General features: G+C 34.1%; 1 protein-coding gene across 20 annotated transcripts in view; it reads right to left on the bottom strand.

Annotated features, from left to right (window-relative positions):
• The window catches only part of LOC144968435 (suppressor of lurcher protein 1-like), a 469097-nt gene that overhangs the window by 56263 nt on the left and 387986 nt on the right, over positions 1-24848 (bottom strand). For 9 of the 20 annotated variants that reach the window (XM_078906786.1, XM_078906792.1, XM_078906787.1 and 6 more), the window contains 5 exons: positions 23592-23805; positions 21841-21855; positions 17270-17430; positions 14902-14970; positions 11345-11377 (listed from right to left, as the gene is read on the bottom strand). In XM_078906786.1, coding sequence (XP_078762912.1) covers positions 11345-11377; positions 14902-14970; positions 17270-17430; positions 21841-21855; positions 23592-23805 — 492 coding nt within the window. The remainder of the gene's footprint in view (positions 1-11344; positions 11378-14901; positions 14971-17269; positions 17431-21840; positions 21856-23591; positions 23806-24848) is intronic. The other 11 variants (XM_078906801.1, XM_078906806.1, XM_078906802.1 and 8 more) reach the window with 3 other exon arrangements.

Below are 24848 nucleotides of genomic sequence, written 5' to 3'. Positions count from 1 at the left end.
TTTGAGATTGGCTCAAAAGTATTTTGCGACATATCGAACACAAAGTGGCAGAAAGCAATTCGCTATATCTGTTTCATGCTTCATACATTGGGATTAATTCCGGTTCTCCGACTCTTTCAGTACCATCAGTGACCATCATAGTTAAACTTTTGTTTCTACAAGAATACAATTATGAATGAAATTTACATGTTATAGTCTGTGAAACAATCTGATTGTTATACTGTCCAATATCTTATCTTACGAGTAGTTAAGGCTGAATATAGAATTATCCTTTAAATGTATTATATACTTGCGATCAAAAGAAAGTATACACATTTAAAATCGTCGTTCCTTGTTTATCCGTTGGCGTAGGCTAATGATTTTGAAGTGAGATGTTTACCATTAGCCTTTGTGTACCGATAGTCGATGTTTTTGTTTTTGATCACTTCGCGCACGTGCTAACATGACCTTTTAGCCCCTTACTGTGGACAGGAAATGTGTAGATTATTTTTTTTTGCCTTCCGTATCTTCTTGAAACATTTTCAAGGCAGAAAAACACAATGCAAAATACCATCCATTCATCTACGCGATGTCACGACTTAGTTAAGAACAACATGCACGTCCCATTGGTCATCTTCAAGCTGGACAGTCTGTGACCAATGTCGCAAGAATGCGTAATATCACAAGGAGAACTGTATATTCGTTAGTGGGTCGATTTGAAATGACACAAACGGTAAGGGAACCCTATTTAACCCCGTACATTAAACCGAATCATTGTCTTCAAAAATTAACCTTCCAAGGAAAGGATGCTGTGTTTTGTTCTATTAAGTGGTGCACTATTAAAAAGGGTGAGTGAAAACACTGATTTCATTTTTTTAAAAAATCTTTCTGACAGACTGCGTATCAACAACACTATCTGCCTACTCTTCCTATACTTTATGATTGTAATATTATGTATTTGACATGCAATTTATCATTATGACTTGGATATATGATTGGATTATAGATTTGATCTAAACCAGTGTCGTCTTGTAAAGTTCATGTGGCCGGCGTAAAATCATTTGTATACTTCATGCTATATGGGCGTTAGCATTTTCTATTTTACTTTAAAATCTCCACGAGTCTACACTTAAAATGAACATGCAGTACATTATTTAAATTATAATGTCAGTAGGCTTGTTTAGCCGTTTGTACAATTTGAACCCTTTCACTAAGTCTAACTGTAGACTAGCGTTGAACCAAACATTATCCTTATCATAAGATCACGACTTGATTACTATTAACTATAAGACATTTTATTTATCAAAATGTAACAATGTATGAGGGCACACCATTGTCTCAGACAGGCCAAGTAAGTTTAACCAAAGAGTGTGTAGGGTAACGTAGTTACCAAGAGCTCTCACTTCTCTTAACCGCAATGCTATTGTCGCGTGCCAGGCGAGACAGCGAGGTGGGTGTGCTCCGCGTATATCAAGCGCGCTAGGCTTACTGATACAATGAAGAAAATACGAGTAGAAGACGGAAGATGCGTGGCTTCACCAAAAGCGGGAAGTGAGAGCTCTTGGTAACATAACAATCGTTACCTAAACGCTCTTTGGTTTAACACGGAGAAATCTGACGTCATATGAATATGAAATTTCAGCCTGACACCAAGCACCAGAAAGATGGCAAGACCGGGTAAGAACCTAGGCTTCCACAAGATAATCTCTTAGGAAAAATAAACAAATATTGTGGCCATGATTAAATGCTCAACGATGTCACAAAAATATGTAAATACGTAGATATTATTACTTATAAAACTGAATAAATCAGACTAATATTAATTGTCAACTATATGTGCGTCTGTAACTTATTTTTGTTTTTCTTATTCATTACTTATTTATTGTGAAGGTTATATTCTTAGACAGCTTTACGCGCTATGAATTATTGTGGTATATTTTTTATTATTTCTTGTGCAAAGAGGGAATCATAGGATTTGCAGACCTCTATAATATTAAACTACATTAATAGGGGCGATTCTACGGGTGTAGAATCTGACTGCCTATGTAAAACGCCCGAGTAGTCTGGAAAAGTATCACTATTTTGTGTGTTTAAATTAAATTTATTTAAACCACGCATTGCATAATATTATAAGATGACTTGCAGTCTATAGTAAACAACTTAACGTAAAAACGCTCAGCGCGACTACTTCTTTCCACGCTCAGGCCTTGATTATAAACACGTAAAAAACTTGTTTTTGTGGAGATGAAATAATATCAAGACCCCAGTACTAAAAGTACTTAAGTCACATTTTCATGAATTTTAGCTAATCGGTGATAAACATACTGCATAATCACCCCAGTTCACTCATCAATTTGATTATGATAAACACAACCTAAGTCCCCTATCTATATATTACAATTTTATTTTTTATATACTCTATATAGTCTAATCCAAATTTTAATCTTCATTATCTCAAAACCAACTTCCTGTGGCTTAAGTACTTTTTCCTCTAGGCTCTTCACATACTAAGGAATAAAAAAAAAAAAAAAAAAAAAAACAAAAAAAAAACAAAACAAAAAAAAAAAAAAAAAAAAAAAAAAAAAAAACAAAAAAAACAAAAAACAAAACAAAACAAAACAAACAACAAAAAAAAAAAAAACAAAAACAAAAAAAAAAAAACAACAAAAAACAAACAAACAAACAACAAAACAAAACCAAAACAAATACCACGAATGATTATAATAATGCCAATTTGGCAGGAAAATTTTAATGCCACCTGTTTTCATTCTTTCAAGAGCAAGAATTCCATTACAGAAATAATATGATAATTTCCATCCCCATTATCAACATCTGTTGTTTTGTATCTGAGACAGAAGAAATAATATGTCCTATGCTAATCACCCCTTTTGACGATCTTTGCTTCCACAAACAGCTACTCTGCCATGTAATAACACAAATCCTCTTCCTTAGTTTCCTTGGTCAGAATTTTTTTTACGGTCATATAATATTAATAAATCAAGATGACCCCGGGCTTGTAAAGACAACTTAAACCTGAGACTTTTAAAGAATTTCTAACGAAGTCTGCGGTTAAAGACATTTTGTTTTGTTAAATTGGGCTCATATTTATATATCAATATAAAATTAGATTGATTTCTTTCAATCCCAATATTTTTTTTAAAAAGTGTTTTTCCATTGTCGTCCGTGTCCTATTCTTACTCCTTCCTTCATATGTTTATTACAAGGAACGGGGTCTCATTATCACATAGATGATCTTTTTGGAAGCAAATGAAATGACATAGTCGTTTTAATTAAAGACATTTCTTTTCGACTTTTTATTGTCAGGTTGTTGTTATTATAATTTGATTATAACGAATCTGTTCTTTAAAAATAATTGGGTTGGGGGTTTGAATAGTTCCGTACAGCCCTTGTTAAATATTTGTCAACGAGCACAGAATTACTGACAGATTTCAACATTTGAAAACTATTTTTACAGATGATAAACGAGTATTTGCAGACTTAAACAAAAAAGTATTATATCACCTGTTGACTCAGAAAAACAAAACAAAACAAAAAAAAACAAAAACAAAATAAAAACAAACAAAACTTGAGCTTTTATATAGCGCGATATCCACTTAATGTGCTCAAAGCGCTTTACAAGGGTCCCTGACCAACAGCAACGTGTAACATGTAGAACGAGACAACGCTGTTAATGGCCGGGAACTCATTTTACACCTGAGTACGGGGAGTTAATGTGAGTAAAGAGCCTTTTCCAAGGCCTCACCTATGCGCCGAGCGAGGCTCGAACTCAGGACCTTCCGATCCGAAAGCAAGTGTCATACTACTAGACCACATAGCCGCACAGTTGATAATTGTATGGTGTCTCGACTTGTAAATAGGTCAGGTGATCTTGGACGTGACAAATGAAATTATTGGTGTAAATAAATGCCAATCTTTGACCCCAACGTTGTTTTCTTAGATGAAGACCTTGACAAATATTACTCCACTTGACCCATGTATGAACGAGTATCAGAATGTAGGTAAATGACGGATATTGTCAGAGTGTTACGACACAAAAGACGCTTAACAGACAACTTATGTTGTATAAAATGAAATGTGTATTTGGTTCTATAATGGTTGCTTGGGGAGTGATTGAAACATTGGAAGCACATTGAGCATGGTAAACTCTTGGAAACGCACTGTATACATTATTAATAACCGTTTGAATTCCGTCACCTGTAGGGTGATCATCAAAGATTCAAGACTCAAGGCTTGTTTTAGGCAGTGTGCCAAAACAGGACATAAATCAAAACATAATTATAACTTAAACAAAACAAAACCAGCATAGTCACATCATTGTTTTAGACAAATTACTTATTACTATGGATGATGATGAAGAAGATGATGACGATGATGATGATGGTAAGGATGATGATGACGATGATGATGATGATGATGATGATGATGATGATGATGATGATGATGATGACGGTGAGGATGATGTTGTCAGTTCATACTGATTTGATAAAAATGATCTTCATTATGCTAATTGAGGCGGTGGCATAAAAAACCTGCTAAGTCACATCCTGACAGAAAATGGACAATCTATTTGACACCTTAAAATTACCAGAGAAAATTTGAATTTTCAAGACACTCAGGATAGCATGTGTTATTTGAGGCAAACAAGATAAGCTTTTCTTTTTCTTTAAGTCACCAAATAAATGACAAAATTTTGATGCTTTCCTTGAATAATAAAAAAGCCGGTTTTGAATATCGCTCCCTCAATCATTCTCCCAGCAGGTAGTACACGATAACGTTTTACAACACATCATCTCAATCTGTTTTTACCCGGGGTTACAGAGGATGCTCAGCAAGTAACTCTGACGAAAAATTGGTCAGAATTACAAATTTTAGTCCACTGCAATAATCATCGAAGCTATATACTTATAGTCCTTTCGGTTTTGGGAAACCCCGATTTTACTACAATTAGCAAATAAATTTAAGAGGTATGCTTATCATCTTTCATATATCAAAACAAAAAACAAAGACAAAAAACAACAAAACAAAACGGAGGAACTCAACAAGTATTTTTCTCCCGCAGGCACCCGGTCTTTACTAAAAATAGATTTTGACGCGTAGAATAATACTTCTTATGGTCAAATATTTCGATATATCGATTAATTTACAACCGCTGGTGTAAAAGAGGATCAAATTTGATGAGAAATAACACAGGAAAGATCCTAAACGTATTCATGAACTCTTGCATTTGAAATTTTGAACTTCCCAACGCAAGCTTATTCTCCTCTATCGATGGTATGCGTATAGGTAAAATACTCACCAGTTCTACCAGATAGATTGGCCTCAGAACCGGTTACCAAGACTAGACGAGAACTGGTAACACTAAGCCGCCGAGCCATACGATATAAGAGAGATAAAGAGAGAATAATTTTGGCAATTTGGACTGTATTAAGTAAATTATGATTATGAAATTACATTGTCATGGATTATATTGCGACCTTCTAGATCCAACTCATTTACAAAAATAGTTGAATCTGCATATGAGTCAGAAAGCATCAGCGTCACTAGTGTCCTTTTCACCGACAATGAAATGATTACAATAAACTTTAGCCCCTGTGGTGCACTGACCAGGGTGAACCCATGGAAATGCCTCAGATAAATGGACACATCATATATCATTTTATCACAGCACAATATTTTTTATTATTATTTTCATACTCAGAGTTGTTTATGAAAGAAAGCATTAGTAAACGTTTCAATATGTTAAAATGATAATATGAATATGAAAATTGCCAGTATAGAGCATATATATATATATATATATATATATATATATATATATATATATATATATATATATATCATGTTCAATGCGCTTCATAATGTTTAAATATTTCCCAAGCAGTCGAAATTTTATTCTGAGCCATCTTTCCAACAAATGGTGATTGGTTGTGTTGCTTGGTCTCTTAGATCTGGCGGAAAAATACTTTGCGATAGATTATCGTCCTATCCAAAGGGTAGCAAGCTTTTGCCACTGTCTGTTTAACGCTATAGAAATCGGGATAATTTCAGATCCCATTGCCTGATGGTTCTAAATGATTACTGGAGGAGGTTATTCCATGTGTGATTCATGTAAATGACACGGGACCAAAAGGTCAGAAAAGGTTCTAGGACAAAGTAATTTTATAATCATAATTTACCCACTACAGTCCAAATTGCTCAAATGATTCCCTATTAAGAACAATACCCTGCACTAATGGCAACAATTTTGGAATAATCATAAAACAAAAGGATTAAAAAAACAAAACAAAACGAGACAAAACCCAGAACGCCCACCCTCTAAATATAAAAAAAAATATTAAAAAATTGGAAGCAAATAAACAAACAAAAAGAGAAAACCAAAACCAAAACAAACAAAGTAAAAGAACAACGAGCAAAAAGCAAAACAAAACAACAACAACCCCCCCCCCCCAACCCAAACAAAACAAAAAAAAAAAAAACAAACAAAAAAACAAAAAACAAAACAAAAACCAGACCTCCTCCAAAAGCCTCAACAAAAATCAACATTCCCCCCCACCTCAAATTACAAACCGCCTCCTCTATCCCCCCCCTCTCTCTCTCTCTTTCTCTCTCTCTCACACACACTACATATAACATGTATACTATAAGGTGAGGCTGTGCCAAAATTAGATTAAATTAATTGAAATAATCATAAAACATGTTCTATCTCATGATCTAATTTATGAGACGATAGGTCACATATATTAATCACTATAGATGCTGTGCACTTGGCTAAGAAGCTCACAACATTGCCATCCGGAAGTATAATGGACCAACACACAAAACTATATGTAACCTTAAACGTTTATAGTCTGGTTAATATAGTTTAGTGAGAATTACTCATAACGCGGATGGCAAAAAACAATAACAAAGACCCGAGTGACGTCAACTTCATTCTATCTATAAATCTCAATGCGCGTTGTTACAACTATGGAAATGCAGTATATATGAAAATGAATGTATTTCATTTATAGTTGGTGACGAGACTCCGTCAATACTGATTGGAATGTCATCTTGGATTTAACACGGACTTCGTGGATGGAATCTTACAGGGAAACAAGTCATGCGTGAAATGATCTCTCGATAACTTCTTTCCTTGATGCTTATAAAGAACCGTCATCGTATCATCTTACAGGCAGATGGAGAGAGAAAGAGAGAGAGAGAGAGAGAGAGAGAGAGAGAGAGAGAGAGAGAGAGAGAGAGAGGAGAGAGAGAGAGAGAGGAGAGAAAGGCGGGAAGGAGAGAACCGTTATATATATGTATATATATATATATATATATATATATATATATATATATATAAAGATCGATAGACGAATAGAATGATAGATAGAGAGATAGATAAATAGATAGAAAGAACGATAGATGACTGAATAGATGGAGATAAATAGCTTGTGAGAGGAATAGAAAGAGAATGAGTTGAGATTTTTAAAAAAAGCAAGAAAGAAAGAAAGAAAAAAAAAAAAAAAAGAGAGAGAGAGAGAGAGAGAGAGAGAGAGAGAGAGAGAGAGAGAGAGAGAGAGAGAGAATTTCTGTTTTGGAAAAGGAATCCCTGAAATATAATTTATATATTTCTCACATTATGACAATCGTTAAAACGTGAGAGTCAGTGAAATGGTCAAACAATAGAAAGAACAAAACATCAACAAAGCACAATAAGCTTACAATATTTAAACAAACTAGATTTCGGTAACCTTATGATCACATAAAGCATTCAAAGAATTCCTTGTTTTAACTTTCTCTTTTGATGACGTACAATCCGACACAAAGCCAAAACATTAATATTATGGTCAAGAAAGAAACAAAAAAAAAAAAAAAAAAGAAAAAAAAGAGGGGGGGGGGGGAGGAGGAGGAAGACAATGAAGAAAGACAAAGCAAGATCGATAATCCTATTGTTCACAGAACTTGTCTCCTGCAGGAAATAGAGTAGTCGTTCGTTCTCTGATCGCCGCAGCCCCGCAGTGAGTACATAAAACTTTATTACTGCCGTAATATGAAGAAACACATTTTAAAAAAATTGGCCAAAAATCTCTTCCTTCAAATATCGATTGAGGAAAATGACCATTATCTTGTCAAAATCTATTAGACCAGGATCTTCCAGCTTTGAGAGTTTTTGACAAGATGAGGATTTTTAATTGATCGAAATTTAAAGAAAGAGTTTTCTGGCCAGCATTTTAAAATGTGTCTCTTCAGAGTATACAGAGAAAACATAAAGCTATATTAGAGTTAAGTTTTTTTTCATTTTTCTCTTTCTTCTCTTCTTCTTGATTAAGAAATATTGTCTAAAATTGGTGCGTAAATATTTCAAAACCTCGTAAGACGGGTCTAATTAAAAAAAAATTAGATTTCCTTGATAAAATTCTCACAGGAAATTACAATTCTACTGTATCAGTATAATCATTGGCATACGGTTAAAATTGCTACAGTGTCCTATATTTTTTGGGGTTTCATTCTCTTTGTTTTTCACTATCAATGGTGATTAAAAACGATTTTTAGTTTGGTTAATCGTTATCAAAAATATATGATCATTATGATCTTCATTGCTAAATTATGTCAAAGCTCACTCCCGCGTGGGTTGGTCTACATGAAAAAATTAGACATTTAAAAACAAAGAAAAAGAATCCCAGATAAAATAAAAAATCAGGATAAAGAAAATAAGAAAGTAATTATATAGTTTTGATATTGAAATATAAAAGACAAAACGAGCATACGTTAAAGATATTTATAAGGGTATTTAAATAGAAAATATACTGTCAATTTGTTGCATTCACAAAAAGAGCAAATACTCATCTAGAGGAAGTTATAAGACATAGAGCATGGCACTTAAAATGTAAATTTAAGCAACAAAAGAATAGAGACATAGCAGCATGGTTGAGGTATAATCAAATGGTTTAATTAGAAAAATTCGACCTCTTGATTATATTACAAAAGTCAACATTGACAAGTATACCAGAGTAGGGATTCAAAGATTTTGCGGCTAAAAAGTTGGAATGAAAATAAGAATATAAAACTGATGCTCGTCCATCACAGAAACCAGTATCGTGTGTGCTCTCCCTTACGAACGACTAAAGATTAAACTGCCGTAATCTACAAAAACACATTCTAAAAATTTGGCAGAAAATTTCTCATTCAAATATCGATCGATTAAAATGACCCTCATCTTATTTAAAAACTCTCCAAAACCTGGGACTTCTTTGGAGTATGATGCATGGCTTTCTTGAAGTCTCAGGGTTGAGAGTTTTTGACAAGATGAGCGTTATTTTAATCGATCGATATTTGAAGGAAAAGTTTTTTGTCCAAACTTTTGAAAATGTGTTTCTTCAGAGTCCTACAGATAAGGTGGAACTATATTTATTGCCGGTTGGTTCCAATGGTTATTTAGACTATCTGCAAGGGGGCATTCATAAGTCCTTTTTGTTTTTTGTTTTTTGGCTGCTGGATCCTTAATTTGACCTTCAACTTGGACTATTTGGCCTTCGGATGATATCTGGCCAATTCGATTAAGAGGCAGATTGCCTCTTACCGACAAAGTGGCAGATTGGCTTTTACCTGCAAAAATGGCAAGTATAATATTGTATTCGAAGAGCTTAAGCGGATACTTTCAGGGTTCTAAAACATTTCCTAGAGGATTTTAATCATTAAGGGATCATGTCAATATGGGTGAAGTTATTTTATTATATCTGTCCAATCGCAAGAATACATTTGTCAACAAAAATACATGGTTTTGGTCATGGTTGAATTTAATTTATTTCATCTATCCAACTGGAAGAAAAGTTTGTCAACATTGTCTTCAGACTTTTGTTTTCATCCATTGTCGTTGTTGTCTGCTAAACATGATTTGACATTGTATTCGATTCAAAATTTTTATGTAATAGCATTGCATTTAAATCAATACTTTTTATCATTATTGTATTTAGATTTGATAGATCGATATTGCATAAATATGCTAGACTCTGACGGTCCCTGTTTATCCCTCTGTCACTGTCACTCTCAAACCCGTCGTGTTAAGTTCATATTCATTTTAGTTTTAGGAATTTGGTTTGTGTTTATACATTTTCATGCATGCCACGTCTGCAAACGAATATCCATTGTTTTGGATGAATAAAGTTTATTATTATTATTATTATTATTATTATTATTATTATTATTATTATTATTATATATATTATTATTATTATTATTATTATTATTATTATTATTATATTATTCTAGGCTCACTGTTCCCCACTTTTTTTTTCTAAATTAGTAATTTGATCTGTTGACATAGATAAGTAGAATAATGAAACAAGATGGTAAATACAACACAACAGCAACGACAAAATCGTCGGTCTGGGTAGCAGGCACGCCATCAGAAAAAAATCAATTTATTTGTAAGTCATTAAGAAGAAACTCCCCTACCAACTCCTTTATTTGGAGTCTCACGCCACACAATACTGGTCGCATAAACAACATTTGCGGTTTCTGATTACCAAAACTCTGGCATGCTGTGTCATCCTCATTATGTTTGTTGTGCCATTGGTGAAATATCACTGCCGCCTTTACCACTTCCCGATAATTTAAACAGGCTGTACTTATCTGATATCGCCAACATATTCATGCTTAGAATAATTCTGTTTATGCATTTGCCTCACTGTGTGTGTGAATGAAAATTTCTTGCCTCCTGGGGTGTACTATTTCCGAATTAGTGGCACTGTGTAACTGTGGCACTGAAATATTCTCTCATTCATTGATAGTAATCAATAAATTACAAAATTGAAAAGAAAAAAAAGAAAATTTACCCTTCCCCGCGAAATTTCGGGCTTTTTATTAGTAGATAAAAAACAAGCATAATTACACCTCAATCCTGTAACACTTCGGAGTGAATAAGATGCTAAAATCAAATAAAAGACAAACAAGATTTGCTTGAAATGTATGAATGCATATTCTTAAACAGAAACAAATAACAGCTCGTTCCCCAAGGACAATTTAAAAAATATCCCGGACAAAAAAGAAAATCACAACAAGGCGATGAATACAAATCTCCCTTCTTCACCCTACCCACCCCGCCTCCCAATTAAAAAAGACCCCACAACCAAACTATAATATACGCTCGATCAAAATCATTTTTGTATACATTGAGTTCACTGGGTCACAATACCAAATTGAGATGTGGAATATTAACATCAAAACAAAATAATATACCAAGACAAGTTTTGACAATTTGGATGAAACGATCGTATACACCAGCGGCGCATGCGTACAATCGCCCCCAAAAATGGACTAAAACAACAGCCATGAACAACAATAATTAATTTGGTAAACTACTCACTTCCAACTGTGGTGGGAATACCCCCTTCGTCAGCTGATGAAACAAAGAATTGATGAAAACCGTAAAAATAGAAGTATGTGGGAATCGACGTTGATTTCACGAATTATCGTAAGTGACATTTGGTCAATTTAATGACATCTAAAATAAATATTTTGTCTTTATATTTTGTATGTGTTTGATAAAACATCTATAAATAACTGGCGGATTTTGGATAAGTCATGATTTTAGCACATACGATAGTATGCAAAATATTTCATGATTATGACTGTGTGTCGATAATTTTTGCTGATTTGATGGTATGTAGAACTGTCGCTTTCGACAGACAATACGTGAATTCAACGATGGAATGTGTATGAGTGTGTGTGTGTGTGTTTGTGTTTGTGTTCGTGAGAGATTTAGAGAGTGAGAGAGAGAGAGAAAGAAAGAGAGAGAGAGAGAGAGAGAGAGAGAGAGAGAGAGAGAGAGAGAGAGAGAGAGAGAGAGAGATCGGTGTTTTTTACAATTGAAGTCTGGTTTTCCAAAACTCGTTAAGTCGATTTTTTTTCATTTTTGAGATTTTCCATCCATATGATAAATTGAAACGTAAATTTTATTATAAGCATCATTGGGCATTAGAATTTCCCCAGATTTGTGTGAATTTGAAGTTAGTTTATAATAAAATTATAGATCGAATAAGAGATTTTATGGGAAATAATCCTCAATATCTCAAAATGAGAAAAACGGAGTTAGGAAGTTTTGGAGAACTACTGTTCAATTAAATATAGATTAAGTATCGACTTTCAAGAGTGTATCCGGGTTATCAAATAACTACAAAGTGTATGTTTATAAGCAGGCATAATTAACATGACAAAGCGCAATGGAAATATAAAAAAGTATAATAAAAACGTGACTATTTTGAATCCATGGCAATGAAGTCGTAGCCTATCCTGATATCGATATAGATGTGAAAACCTGTGTGTGAAACAGTGCCAGACAAAGCAAGAAAGAAAAATACAAGAAAAAAAAACGATCCCAAAAAATAAGCCTGCCTCGAGGAATGCTGACTTCTTGGAATGTTTTTTTTTCTTGTATTTTTCTTTATTGATTCCTCTGGCACCACTCCGTGCCTATTTAAAATCTTTACCAAACACAAATGCCTGCGTTCTAATTTGTCACCATGATATCGGAGCGTAAAACGGAAAGTAACAATAGCTCGCTAACCGCTAACCAGGACGCTAGTTAATCGGGGGTTATCTTTGTCAGATCTAATGTTAGCTCCTCTTGAGCAATAGAACCACCCCAAAAAGGCGAGAGAAATTGAGCGTGGATAGTAATTGTAATAATAGCAATGGTTGGAGGACATTATTTTGTGTTGAATACATGTAATAGACCATTTTATTTGTAATATTTGTAATTTACTGTCGACTTGCAATCACCATCACCACCAGCACCTTCACTATCACCACCACTACCATCATTACCACCCCAACTACCAACATCATCATTATCACCACTACCATCACCACCAACACCAACATCTGCACCATCTGCACCACTACCATCACCACCACTACAACCACTACAACCATCAACATCATCATCACCACTACCATCACTATCAACACCAACATCTGCACCACCTGCACCACCACCATCACCATCACCATCATCACCGCTGCCACACACTACCACTACCATCACCACCACCATTACCATCATAATCATCATAATTCGCACCACTGCGACGATAGAAATTCAACAGGTATGTCCCATACCTTACAATGACAGCAGCCATCTGTTAAATTTTTGGACAACGAAAGTATTTCCTCTGCCGAGTATGACATTTCACGCCTCTTTGCCAAAAAGACCTAATCCACCCAGTGTTCGCCTGGCACCGGGCAATGAAAAACCGAATCCACATACTAGCTTCGAAACAGACGCCTGTGAATCGAGGAGAGGTTCGCTCGAAACCTATTTAACCACGTACATTGAGCCTAATGATTCCCTTGAAATAAACCTTCCAAGGAATGGTCTCTGCCATTAATTCCTATTAAGTAGTGTACTATTCAAAAGGGGTGAGTGAAAACACTGATTTGATTTTTTAAAACTATGTATCAACAACATTATCTGCCTACTCTTCATATACCCTATGATTGTATGACTTGGATAAATGTACTCGTAATTTGATCACACATTACAATCTCGCTGTTTTATCTAGCCTAGTGCAGTCTTTTAAAGTTTACAAGGCCGGCGTAACTATCTTTGGTTACCCCATGCTAATAAGATTTTCCTTTATGGACGCTGGAACTATTTATTTTACTTTGAATATTTATGAGTCTATACTTATAATGTTTATGCAGTAGATTATTTAAATTATAATGTCGGTAGGCTTGTTTAGCCGTTTGTACCATTTGAAATGGTGTGCAAGGTCTGACTCATAAGATTAGGACTTCATTACTGTTAAATATAATGTACACGTATTTATCAAAATGTTTCACTGTCTAAGGGTACACAAATCCCTCAGACAGGCCAATGGAGTTTAACACGGAGAAATCTGACAGCATGTGCATATTTATAATATCAAGCCAGATTTCAATACATTCCTACGCTGGAATATGACGAGGAATTCCAGCCAGACATCCTTACACATCAACCCTGCACTAAGCACCGAGGATCAGAGAGAAAACCAGACCGGCTAAAAACCTCGGCTTCCACAAGATAAAATCTTCGCAAAAACAATCAAATACTGTGGCTATGTTTAAGTGCTCTATGGTGTCATGAAACAAAAATCTGTAAATACGTACTTTTGATACACATAAAACAATAAATCAGACTAACATTTATTGTCAAATATAAAAGGGAATGAAATTTATTTTTTTCTTATCATTTATTAATTTTATTGTGAAGGTTATATTCTTAGACAGCTATACGAGCTATTACTTAACGCTGTTTATTATCATTTATTATGTAACGGGGAAATCATAATCTTTTAAAACGAAATTAATAGGGCGATGCTACGGGTGTAGAAGCTGACTGCCTATGCAAAACGCCTGAGTAGCTGGAGCATTTCCATCTAATTTTTCTATTAAATAAAATTTAATTTCCACCTTAAACCACGCATTACACCCACAACCCTCTTTCTCCTCCTCCTCCTCCTACTCCTCTTATTACTACTACTACTACTACTACTACTACTACTACTACTACTACTACTACTACTACTACTACTACTACTACTACTAACTACTACTACTAATACTACTACTACTACAACTACTACTACTAATACTACTACTACTATTACTACTACTACTACTACTACTACTACTACTACTACTACTACTACTACTACTACTACTACTACTACTACTACTATTACTACTACTAATAACAATTCTACTACTACTACTACTACTACTACTACTACTACTACTACTACTACTACTACTACTACTACTACTACTACTACTACTACTACTACTACTACTACTACCACCACCACTACTACGGTACTACGACTACCACAACCACCACCACCACGATAATAACACTTCTAGATCGATAATCTGAAAACCTACCTGACTGATTCTTGACAGATTTTGGCACCATCGACGATTTACTAATGAATTTATATGTCGCAGCAAACCCTGAAAATTTAGAGAGAGAAAGTACAAACTAACAAATAAATATATATAAAACGAACGAGGACTTCCTTAAACAATAAGTCAAAATGTTATATATATATATATATATATATATATATATATATATATATATATATATTATATATATAATTTGTAAAAATGGCAGACATGACTTGAAACAATTCAAGAAACGACAGTTTTGGCCCTTGACCTTCCCCAGGGGACTGCCAAAAAGAAATGATGAGAAAAAAATTATCACATTTTATTAATGAAATTTACTGAAATGGATAATTGTGAAGAGCAAGCTGGCTTCCTATCATGAGATACTAGAGTGAAGTCTCCCCTCGTCGTACCCCATATCGTACACTTTCACTACGAAAGTATTTAATGTACGATATCGGCGACTTCACTCTAGTAAGAGCCATTCTATTGAACTTTGAAAAGACAGTTGTTTAAAATTTTGGTTCGACCAAATATCGATCTATTAAATAACCCCCATCTTGTCACAAACTCTAAAACCAGGGACCTGGAACTTTGATAAAGCTACAGGTTTATAGTTTTTGACAAGATGAGGGCCATTTTAATGGATCGATATTTGATGGACGAATTTTTTGGCCATAAAACTTATATACAGTATACTTTTTTCAGAGTTCGAGAGCATTTGATTATTACTATTCATGAGAGTGAGAGTAACTTTTAACAGTTGGGTACATTAAAAAAAAATGCTATGCCATCAAGTTTGTACAAATTTTTCAATTGTAGTATGACATTCCTAGGCGTCTTTCGGTTTCTGATTTGAGTCACGCTGTGGGCAGCTTAAAGTTGAGTATTTGAAGACGGCTCCTTACTCACATTTCCTCACCGTACTCAGAAGTGAAATAAGTACGTGACCTGTAAATAGCGTTGTCTCTAATCGACAACAACAATGGTACCAGTGTATTGAAGGTGTAATATTTACTTGTGTCACACATTGAATGTTGCTGTTAGTTTTAACCCCATGTGAATCGTATTAGCTCATTTTCTATAACCTTTTGATTTTATAAAATTGGCCAGACTTGCAATACAAATGCAAAGAAGATTGAAAGTGGAAAGAAGCCCTACATTTTAATTGAGAATTGAAATATCTGGGAAAAAAACAAATAATAACCCCCCCCCCCCAAAAAAAAAAAAAAAACAAAAAAAAAAAAACCAGAAGAAAAACCTTTTGAAAATACAAAAATATTACCGACCGTCCCGAAACGGTATTTAAGTCGAGGTAAACCAGATTCTTGAAATTCAATTTTAAGCTTGCCTTATAGATTAACTTATAGATTTTATATTAGATAAATATAAATGATTTGAACTGTTATATAGATCAATTTAATGAATCTACATGTTCAATGCGATACATAATTCATCATTTATTCATCAGTAGGCCACATGAAACCAGGCTCCTAGAGCAGTTTGTATATGGAATAGGGCGGTATAAATAATTTACATTATTATTATATTTCCATTTCACATAGTACCAGTCGTCTGTTAGGCGTCCGTCTTGTACTAACACTCTTACAATATCCGTCACTGCCTACAGCCAGGAGCTCATTCACACCTGAGTCGAGTGGGGTAATGGGGTAATGGTTAACCATCTTGCCCAAGGATACAACGACGGGACCATGATTTTAATTCCTAATGCTAAATTGAAGCGCAAAAGAAGATGTTACACGTCTTCGTGGTCATCTTGTGTAACACTCGCTTCGAGCAGGTAGGTCCCTGGTTGTAAACAAACCCCAAACAAACTTGAGCTTTTATAGAACGCAATATCCACTTAACGTGCTCAAAACGCTTTACAAAAGGTCCCTGACCAACAGCAAAAAGTAATATGTAGAACGAGACATGACGCTTGTTAGGCGATATTACAACGCTGTCAACGACCAGGAACTCATTTTACACCAGAGAACGGTGAGAGAATGTGAGTAAATAGCCGTTACCAAAAGCGAGTGTCATACCTCCAGACCACATAGCCGCACGCCGCACATGCTCGGGATAACACAATGTTGAGTCTTTGGAAAAAAGCCTTTTCTCTTTAATCTCACTCTCTCACCGCAATATAGTGTAAAATAAGTACCCGGTCCGCAACAGCGTAATAATAGAATAAAAGATAATAGAAAAATAAATAGAGAAAATAGAATGACGCCATGACTCGTGCGACAAGTTGAGCCATTTTGTTCACTTGAAGCCTCTTGTAAAGCGATTTGAGTACCTTTATTGGATATTGGCTATATAAAAGAAAGTTTAAAAAGAGGTTAATTTTTTTCATACTCACCCTGCCGTTGATCTCGATCGTCACAAGAAAAAGTGACAAATAAATTAGGCCCGTTGGAATTAAACTCTTCCCCATTGTGCATGCCACAAAATTGACCAATCACAGGAGCCGATTCATCCGGTCCGTCATGCACCACTATGACGTCAGGGCTATCTCGACAACTAGCATAGTTATGAATAGAATATGAAAGACATGAGTTATGCGAAAAATGAATCCTTGATAAAGAATTGTAATATGTGATACTTCGGAAGGGTGTTATTGGAAACAATACTAGCTTGAAGGGAGTTATACACATCAATAAGTTAAAAATCTAATTCAACTTTTGACACCACCATCAACAATAATTCCTTATAATAAATATAGATCTAACATTGAAAAAAGTATATTATAAACGTTTATTAATTTCAACAAAATCAAAATTGAAACATCAATCATTTTCCCTCATTTAATATTATTTTATTAAATTTGATAAGATAAAACTAAAGACAGAAAGACAGATGTATAGATAGATAGATATGATTAGCCAAAGATCGATGTGGACAAGTATAGATAGATACATAGTTTGATTGATTGGGAGAGAGAGAGAGAGAGAGAGAGAGAGAGAGAGAGAGAGAGAGAGAGAGAGAGAGAGAGAGAGAGAGAGAGAGAGAGAGCGAGTCAAAATATGAATCAGAATAAGCAAAGCAGGGCAGTCGAATATAGTATTCCTTTTTTTTTTCTTACACGTTTAGTAAATTTAAAACTTTCCACATGTGATTTCCAGTTGCTTTGACAGGAGACATTCAATAGATTACGCGTAACAGCTTACAAAGGCATTTTTATTTTCTACAATTTGGAAGAAACCTTGTGAATAAAGCACTCACAATCAAAGCAAAGAGTGATGTACAATCTATTAACATATAATACAAAGTGTCCTATTTCAACATATACATTTGAGTTTTTATAATATATACCAGACGTCAATAAAAAGCCTGGATTAGATTACAAAGCTATTTCTTTTCAAGTATTTTAGAGACAATAGTTTCCATGAAAAACGTACTTTTTCTGCTAGGAGAGAATCTTTTTAAAATTTTCACAAAAGAATGATAATTATTTATACATCAATAGACGATAATATAATGTTTCATTTGTCCATTGTTGTCATGTTCCATAAACAGAAATTTATATTATGATGAATAAAAAAAATGAGGGAAAGAATTTTCCACTTCAGAGTTTCTTTATCCCATATTATGTTCAATGTTTTATATTATGGTCAATGTTTTATATTATGTTTTATATTATCTTCAATGTTTTATATTATTATGCTCAATGTTTTATATTATGGTCAATGTTTTATATTATGTTTTATATTATCTTCAATGTTTTATATTATGGTCAATGTTTTATATTATGTTTTATATTATCTTCAATGTTTTATATTATTATGCTCAATGTTTTAAAGCATATTCAATGTTTTATATTATGTTTAATATTTTATATTATGTTCAATGTTTTATATTGTGTTTAATGTTTTATGTTGTGTTCAATGTTTTATATTATGTCCAATGCTTTATTTTGTGTCCAATATTTTATATTATGAATCATAATGTATATATCAGACCAATTAAGAAAATAACAATAAAAGAACTCAGAAGACACAGAAATGCATATTTATCCATACATTTCCACGTTTCTACCCTGTTACATGTGCTTTAAAATTCTCTATTTATCAAACCAACAAGCCATGTGTAATCACAGTTCGGCTATGTGGTCTTGTGGTATGACACTCGCTTTCGGATCGGAAGGTCCTGAGTTCGAGCCTCGCTCGGTTAAGTTTTAGTTAAGTTTTTGTAAAAGGCTCCTTGCTCATATTCTCTCACCGTACTCAGGTGTAAAATGAATACCTGGCCGTTAACAGCGTTGTCTCGGTCGGAAAAAAAAATTGTAATATCGTCTAACAGTCATCATGTCTCGTTCTACACGTTCCGTGTTGCTGTTGGTCAGGGACTCTATGTAAAGCGCTTTGAGCACGTTTAGTGGATTTCGCGCTGTATAACAAGCCCATTTTAAAGCTCATTTTAATCATAGTTAAATCTTATTCAGTGGACATTTCCTGTTTGATGCTCTACTCTCTTTGTGCTATGCAGTTCTCTTTCATTGTACCCACTTCCTTTAATCAGTTACTGTCGTAGTTCTGGATAGACACGTATTTCAACAGTTGGCGGAAAACACCTCATTTAAAAATAGATCGATTTAAATGGCACTCATCCTGGCAAAAAAAAATCTTCTCAAACCTTAGGACCTGGCGAAGTCCCAAGTTTAACAGTTTTTGCCAAGATGAGGGTCATTTCAATCGATTTCTCTGGCCACACTTTAAAATACGTGACCCTCCAGAGGTACGACAGTAACTGGTTTATAGGTTGTGTACTGAAACTGAATACAACGATGTGAAATGCTTTGTTCATGGTGAACCAATAGATATTAAATTACCAGCAAGGAGATGTGAAACGAGCGTCTTCTTGCGTGCAAAATTGCTGAAGATCATAAATCTCTCTTTTAGTAAAGAGAGTTGTGGTGAAAAAGTTGTGTCACGGCGGTAAATTACTTCTTTCTTTTCTTATAATGGTCCCACTCTTACCGGTACTTTATATTATTTCGTCAATGGTAGCGTTCAATAAAAATAAAAATGCTCAATGTTAATCTTTATTTTATGTCTTGAGTAGAAACGTAGAAAGCCGCCAAATAGATATGCATATCCATAACTTATTCATACTTTTTATTTGAAGTTGCTGTAAAAGTTTATGTTTTATCCATGTAAGGTGGACTTCGACTATTAATCCAGTTATACAATGTGATATTTTTATGATATAATCCGATATGAAAACGAACATGGAGAAATGAATGGATGTATTTGAAAAGAGTCAGTCAATATTTGAGCAGAACTTTATTGTCTGTTTTCACAAACGAATGAACTGACGCTGGATGTGCACATTCTATAATCTAAAGCGTACGGTTTGTTGTCCTAATTTTCATGAGTTACGTTAAGAAACTATTGTAATTAAAACAACTGATTTTCTTAGATGTAAATTTATGCATATGGGAAAAAAAAAACCCAAATAACTTTTGTTTGTGTTATTACTTTACTGATCAAGGATGAATACGATTTTGCCTTTCGCTAATGTAAAAAAACTTTCTGTTTTACAACTCTGACTTACAATGGACAAAATGGGCATAATTTGTGATAAAACATTTGGCAATCATAACTAAATAACCAGATAATCTTCAATCTTACAGAATGGAATTAAATTTCTGCTGTTTCATAACCACAAATCACAAAGAAATACCATTTTTAAATCTTATATTTTTATACACATATTTCTAATGTCAAATGAACAGATATATTACATATGTGTCCCATCATTTCTATCAGGTATTATATTTAGGTGCCATAAAAGCCAAATAGTATTTATAACTTCAAAAGATAAGATTGCGAAATTTCTAGTTTCTTTGCAGTTTTAGATACGATTTTCATTTTCCTCATTCAGCACCTACATTTATTCTATTTTATTTTCTATATAATTCAACTCTCAACCTCGAAACAGTCCGACATAATAGCCTTTTAAATAAAATACATAAACAAAACAATTTTAAGTTTTTGATGGATTGAAATTTTAAATCTTTTTGGCAGCTTTAACACTTCAACTTAATACCGAATTGATGCCATAGGCTACATAGTACACTGCAAACATATTTTATCAGTCAAATAGATTCAATCCCAATTTTAAGACATTGTTGTTTTAAAAAAAACAACCCAATTAAATACATGCTCTTGTAAAGACATTTCTTCTATGAAATATAAATATGTAGATTGAATTATGTTACATTTTTATCTTTAGTGATATGTAAAATTTGTTCTATGTTTATGTATAAAATTTGAGTATAAATTAATATAGTTTAAATCTGATAAATCATTCAATTCTTTTTTTTTATAACGATGATTATAATGATATGTGACTTAAAGTTATTCTTATAATGACATTAATTTCGCTTTTGTGAGAAGGTAAACCAGCTTATGTGAGGACACACTAGACAAATCTAAAGGTGGAAGCCAGTTAGAAATTGAAAGTAACAGCTTCAAATCAGGTATGCTTTTGGAAATAAAGTAAGAAAAAGAATAAGAAAGAAAGGGAAATCGATGGAAGAGGAGGAGGATGAGGAGGAGGAGGACACACACACACATACACACACAGAAAGATATATATATATATATATATATATATATATATAATATAGATAGATAGTAGAAGAGAGAGAGGAGAGAGAGAGAGAGAGAGAGGAGAGAGAGAGAGAGAGAGAGAGAGAGAGAGAGGAGAGGAGAGAGAGAGAGAGAGAGAGATCTCAATATATTATCCTCAGTTGAAGCTGTCAAATTCTGGGTTTTTAGGCATATGCATTTTCCTAGATAATATATTATTGTACAACTCGAGATCAAGATGTGACTTTAAACGTTTAGCACTGCACCGCACTCTGGGCGGGAATGGGACCAAAAAAAAAAGGGGGACAAAACGGGAGGAGGGATGGGGCGTCGTTACCTGTGGTATCCCACGCTGTAAATAGAAAACATTTACAAAAGATACAAAGGTTTTATTTTATGGTGGATTAATCTTATCCTAAATCTTTTGAGTGTGAGTTAATACTGACATCTGGGAGAAACATTTTAAAAAATTAAAAGAAAAATAGGGAAAAACGAAAACCAAAAATATACATTTCAAGAACAAGGTAAACAAAAAGACCTCCCCCACCCCTCCCCCCATCAAATGAAGAATTGACAAACATGTCTTTTCAAAATGCAGACTCATATTTACTAAAAATACTTATTAGTTGTCACTGAACTATGTAATGTCCGGTTGGGAAAATAATTGTTCGAAAAATATAGTCTTAAAACATTGACCTTAAAAAAAATAGATGACTACTAGTTGTTTTGCTATTTTATAATATCGTTTTGCCCCAACCTCAAAACTACACGATTTGGAGAGAAACATAATCAAAATATGTCTAATTGTATTTGGACCCCTTCCCACTCGATCACAAACTAGGGATATTTACATCGTGACCATTGACCAAAATGGCTAATACTTTAGATGGAATTGAGACTCCAATTGTTTGCTACCTTTTAGGATAGGACGCTAGTATATTGAAAATACTTTCCGCCAGATCTAACAGCCAGCTACCTATCCGTGCTGTGTGGACAGGAAAAGAAGGGAAGGGCGGGGGGGGGGGGGGGGCAGGAAAAATGTTGATTGCACCCTGCATCGATACCGATTACTTTAATTGTGGAGCCAGTACTCTATGAACTGAGCTATATGGACCCCTCCGCCAAGAGTTCAAAGAACAGTGACAAAGTTGAATGTTAAATGTAGAAAGACAAATATCATGTCCTTTTCTATCTTTTCCTTCATAAACAATACGAAGGAAGGATGGATTCCACTTAAAGTATCAACGGATGAACATCTAATTGTACCTATGGTTAGTAAAATATAAACGTTATGCCACAACGAATAAAATTGCATTTATTTTGCTCTCACTTGAGACATAACCATTCGGTATTATCCACTTTGCTTCTTTATTTGGAGATATTATATATATGATTCAAAGTTTCGTCTTATCTTCCACTTGTCTTTGGCGTTACTTTCCTTTTAGTTAAGTAAGATCGTAACATTTACACATCTTACATACATAGGTTCCGATAATTCAGAGCTGGAGGACTCTCCTCACAATAAGAAAGAAACCTTTATCAATCCCGGGTGCAGATCTGTTTTATTTGCCGACCCGTTTGTCATTCCAGCAGATAAGAGATAGATCCGACCGAACGTTCTAATAAATATACATCCTATCCAAATGGAGGCGATGGACATGTGAAACATTATTTGCAAATCTTATACCCGAACTGGATTATGGACTTGAATTCACCAGTAAACTGCCCGTGGTCTGGAAAGATACGTATTTGAAAATTTGGCCAGAAAACGTGTCCATCAGATATCGATCGATCTAAATGACTCTCAAGATGGCAAGATGAGGATCATTTAAATCGATCGAATTATTTGAAGGACGATTTTTCTGGCCAAATCTTTTTATACGCGTCTATCCAGAATACGGAAATAACGGGTTAGCATAGTTGTGATGGACACTATTTTGTGTTGGATACAACACGATGAATTATTTGTTTGCACACCACATCATCAATTGGTCAGATGTCACTATTGACACATCGTCATTTGAATATAGAGACGAAGAAGGAAGGAGGTGTTATAATAACAATATTATCATAATACAGAATACATACCTTGCATCTATGTGATGAAGTTGAATATTTGAAAATTCGATATGCACTCTTTCTCCCCTTCTTGCATGGAATCGGTATCGACAGGATGATAATGGTTTATAATTTTGTGGGTAAAAAGGAGAGAAAAACTGGCCGTGCCGATGAGTATCGTTGCTATGAAAATCGTATGTACATTGTTTTCCCTGGACCCGGGTACCTGTCGTTAAATAAGATCCTGAAATAAAAATAAGATTGTATAAAAAGAAATGCAATATATGTAGCTGTATAGTCTAATGGTATGATACTCGGCTTGCAACATGTAGGTCCCCGGTTCGAGTACTGAGATGAGGGGTGACAAAAAATAAGCCTTCAGAGACAGAAAATACCAATTGCTTAATATCCTTTGGATAAGACGCTAGTCTATAGCAACGTAATGTCTGCCAGATCTAACTGATCGAGCTACACAATCACTGCTGGGTCGAGAGGGGGTTCGGAAAAAAAATATCTCGACATCATTCGGGTTCTATCTCGATAGCATTGCATGTGAATCGAATGCTCTATCAACTGAGAAATCGTAACCCCGAAGGTGTGATTAAAGTTGCTTATCAAATTAGGAGTGAGATGAATGCGTGGCGGTAACAGCGTTCTCTCTGTTGTTCTCTTTTTAATAGCGTTAAAGGTTAGTCGTGATGCTTCATCCTGCCAAAATAACATTACAAACATGTTTTGTTTTTTCAAAACTACGACATAGCCTAGGTGATTTTGAAGGACCACTAAGAAAATTATTAAAATATTTTTTTCTGAATGTTTCATTAAAAAAAAAACAATTATTGAGTCAAAACGAATTGCACTTGTTTACAAATATTATGTGAGAGTCAAAAGTAAAAAAATTTGAATATGACAATTTTCATTTTCAAGGGCAAGATTTTAAATATATAACTATATTAAAATTGTATATCGTACAACGGTATAGATTTTGACAAGTGTTTACTATTGTCTGTTTTAAAGAGAGTTGAATAAAACTAAGTCTTTGATCAGAATATATTCCTTCTCAGTTTAAAATAAAATGAAAATTTATATATCGCATTTAAACTTATTTGGACTACTCAATGCACTTCACATTGTTTTATTTATTTCCGAAGTGGGACCATATTTTCATTTCATATAGTACCACTCATCAGTTGTTAGTCGTTCTTTCTGTACTAATACTCTTACAATATCCGTTACTGCTTATACCAGATACTCATTCACCTCTGGGTCGAGCGGGATAATGCGTGT

Source organism: Berghia stephanieae, chromosome 3 (assembly GCF_034508935.2).
Source record: "Berghia stephanieae isolate SIO BIC M18660-M18661 chromosome 3, UCSD_Bste_1.3, whole genome shotgun sequence".
Taxonomy (NCBI): domain Eukaryota; kingdom Metazoa; phylum Mollusca; class Gastropoda; order Nudibranchia; family Aeolidiidae; genus Berghia; species Berghia stephanieae.
This window is presented reverse-complemented; position numbering and strand designations above follow the sequence as displayed.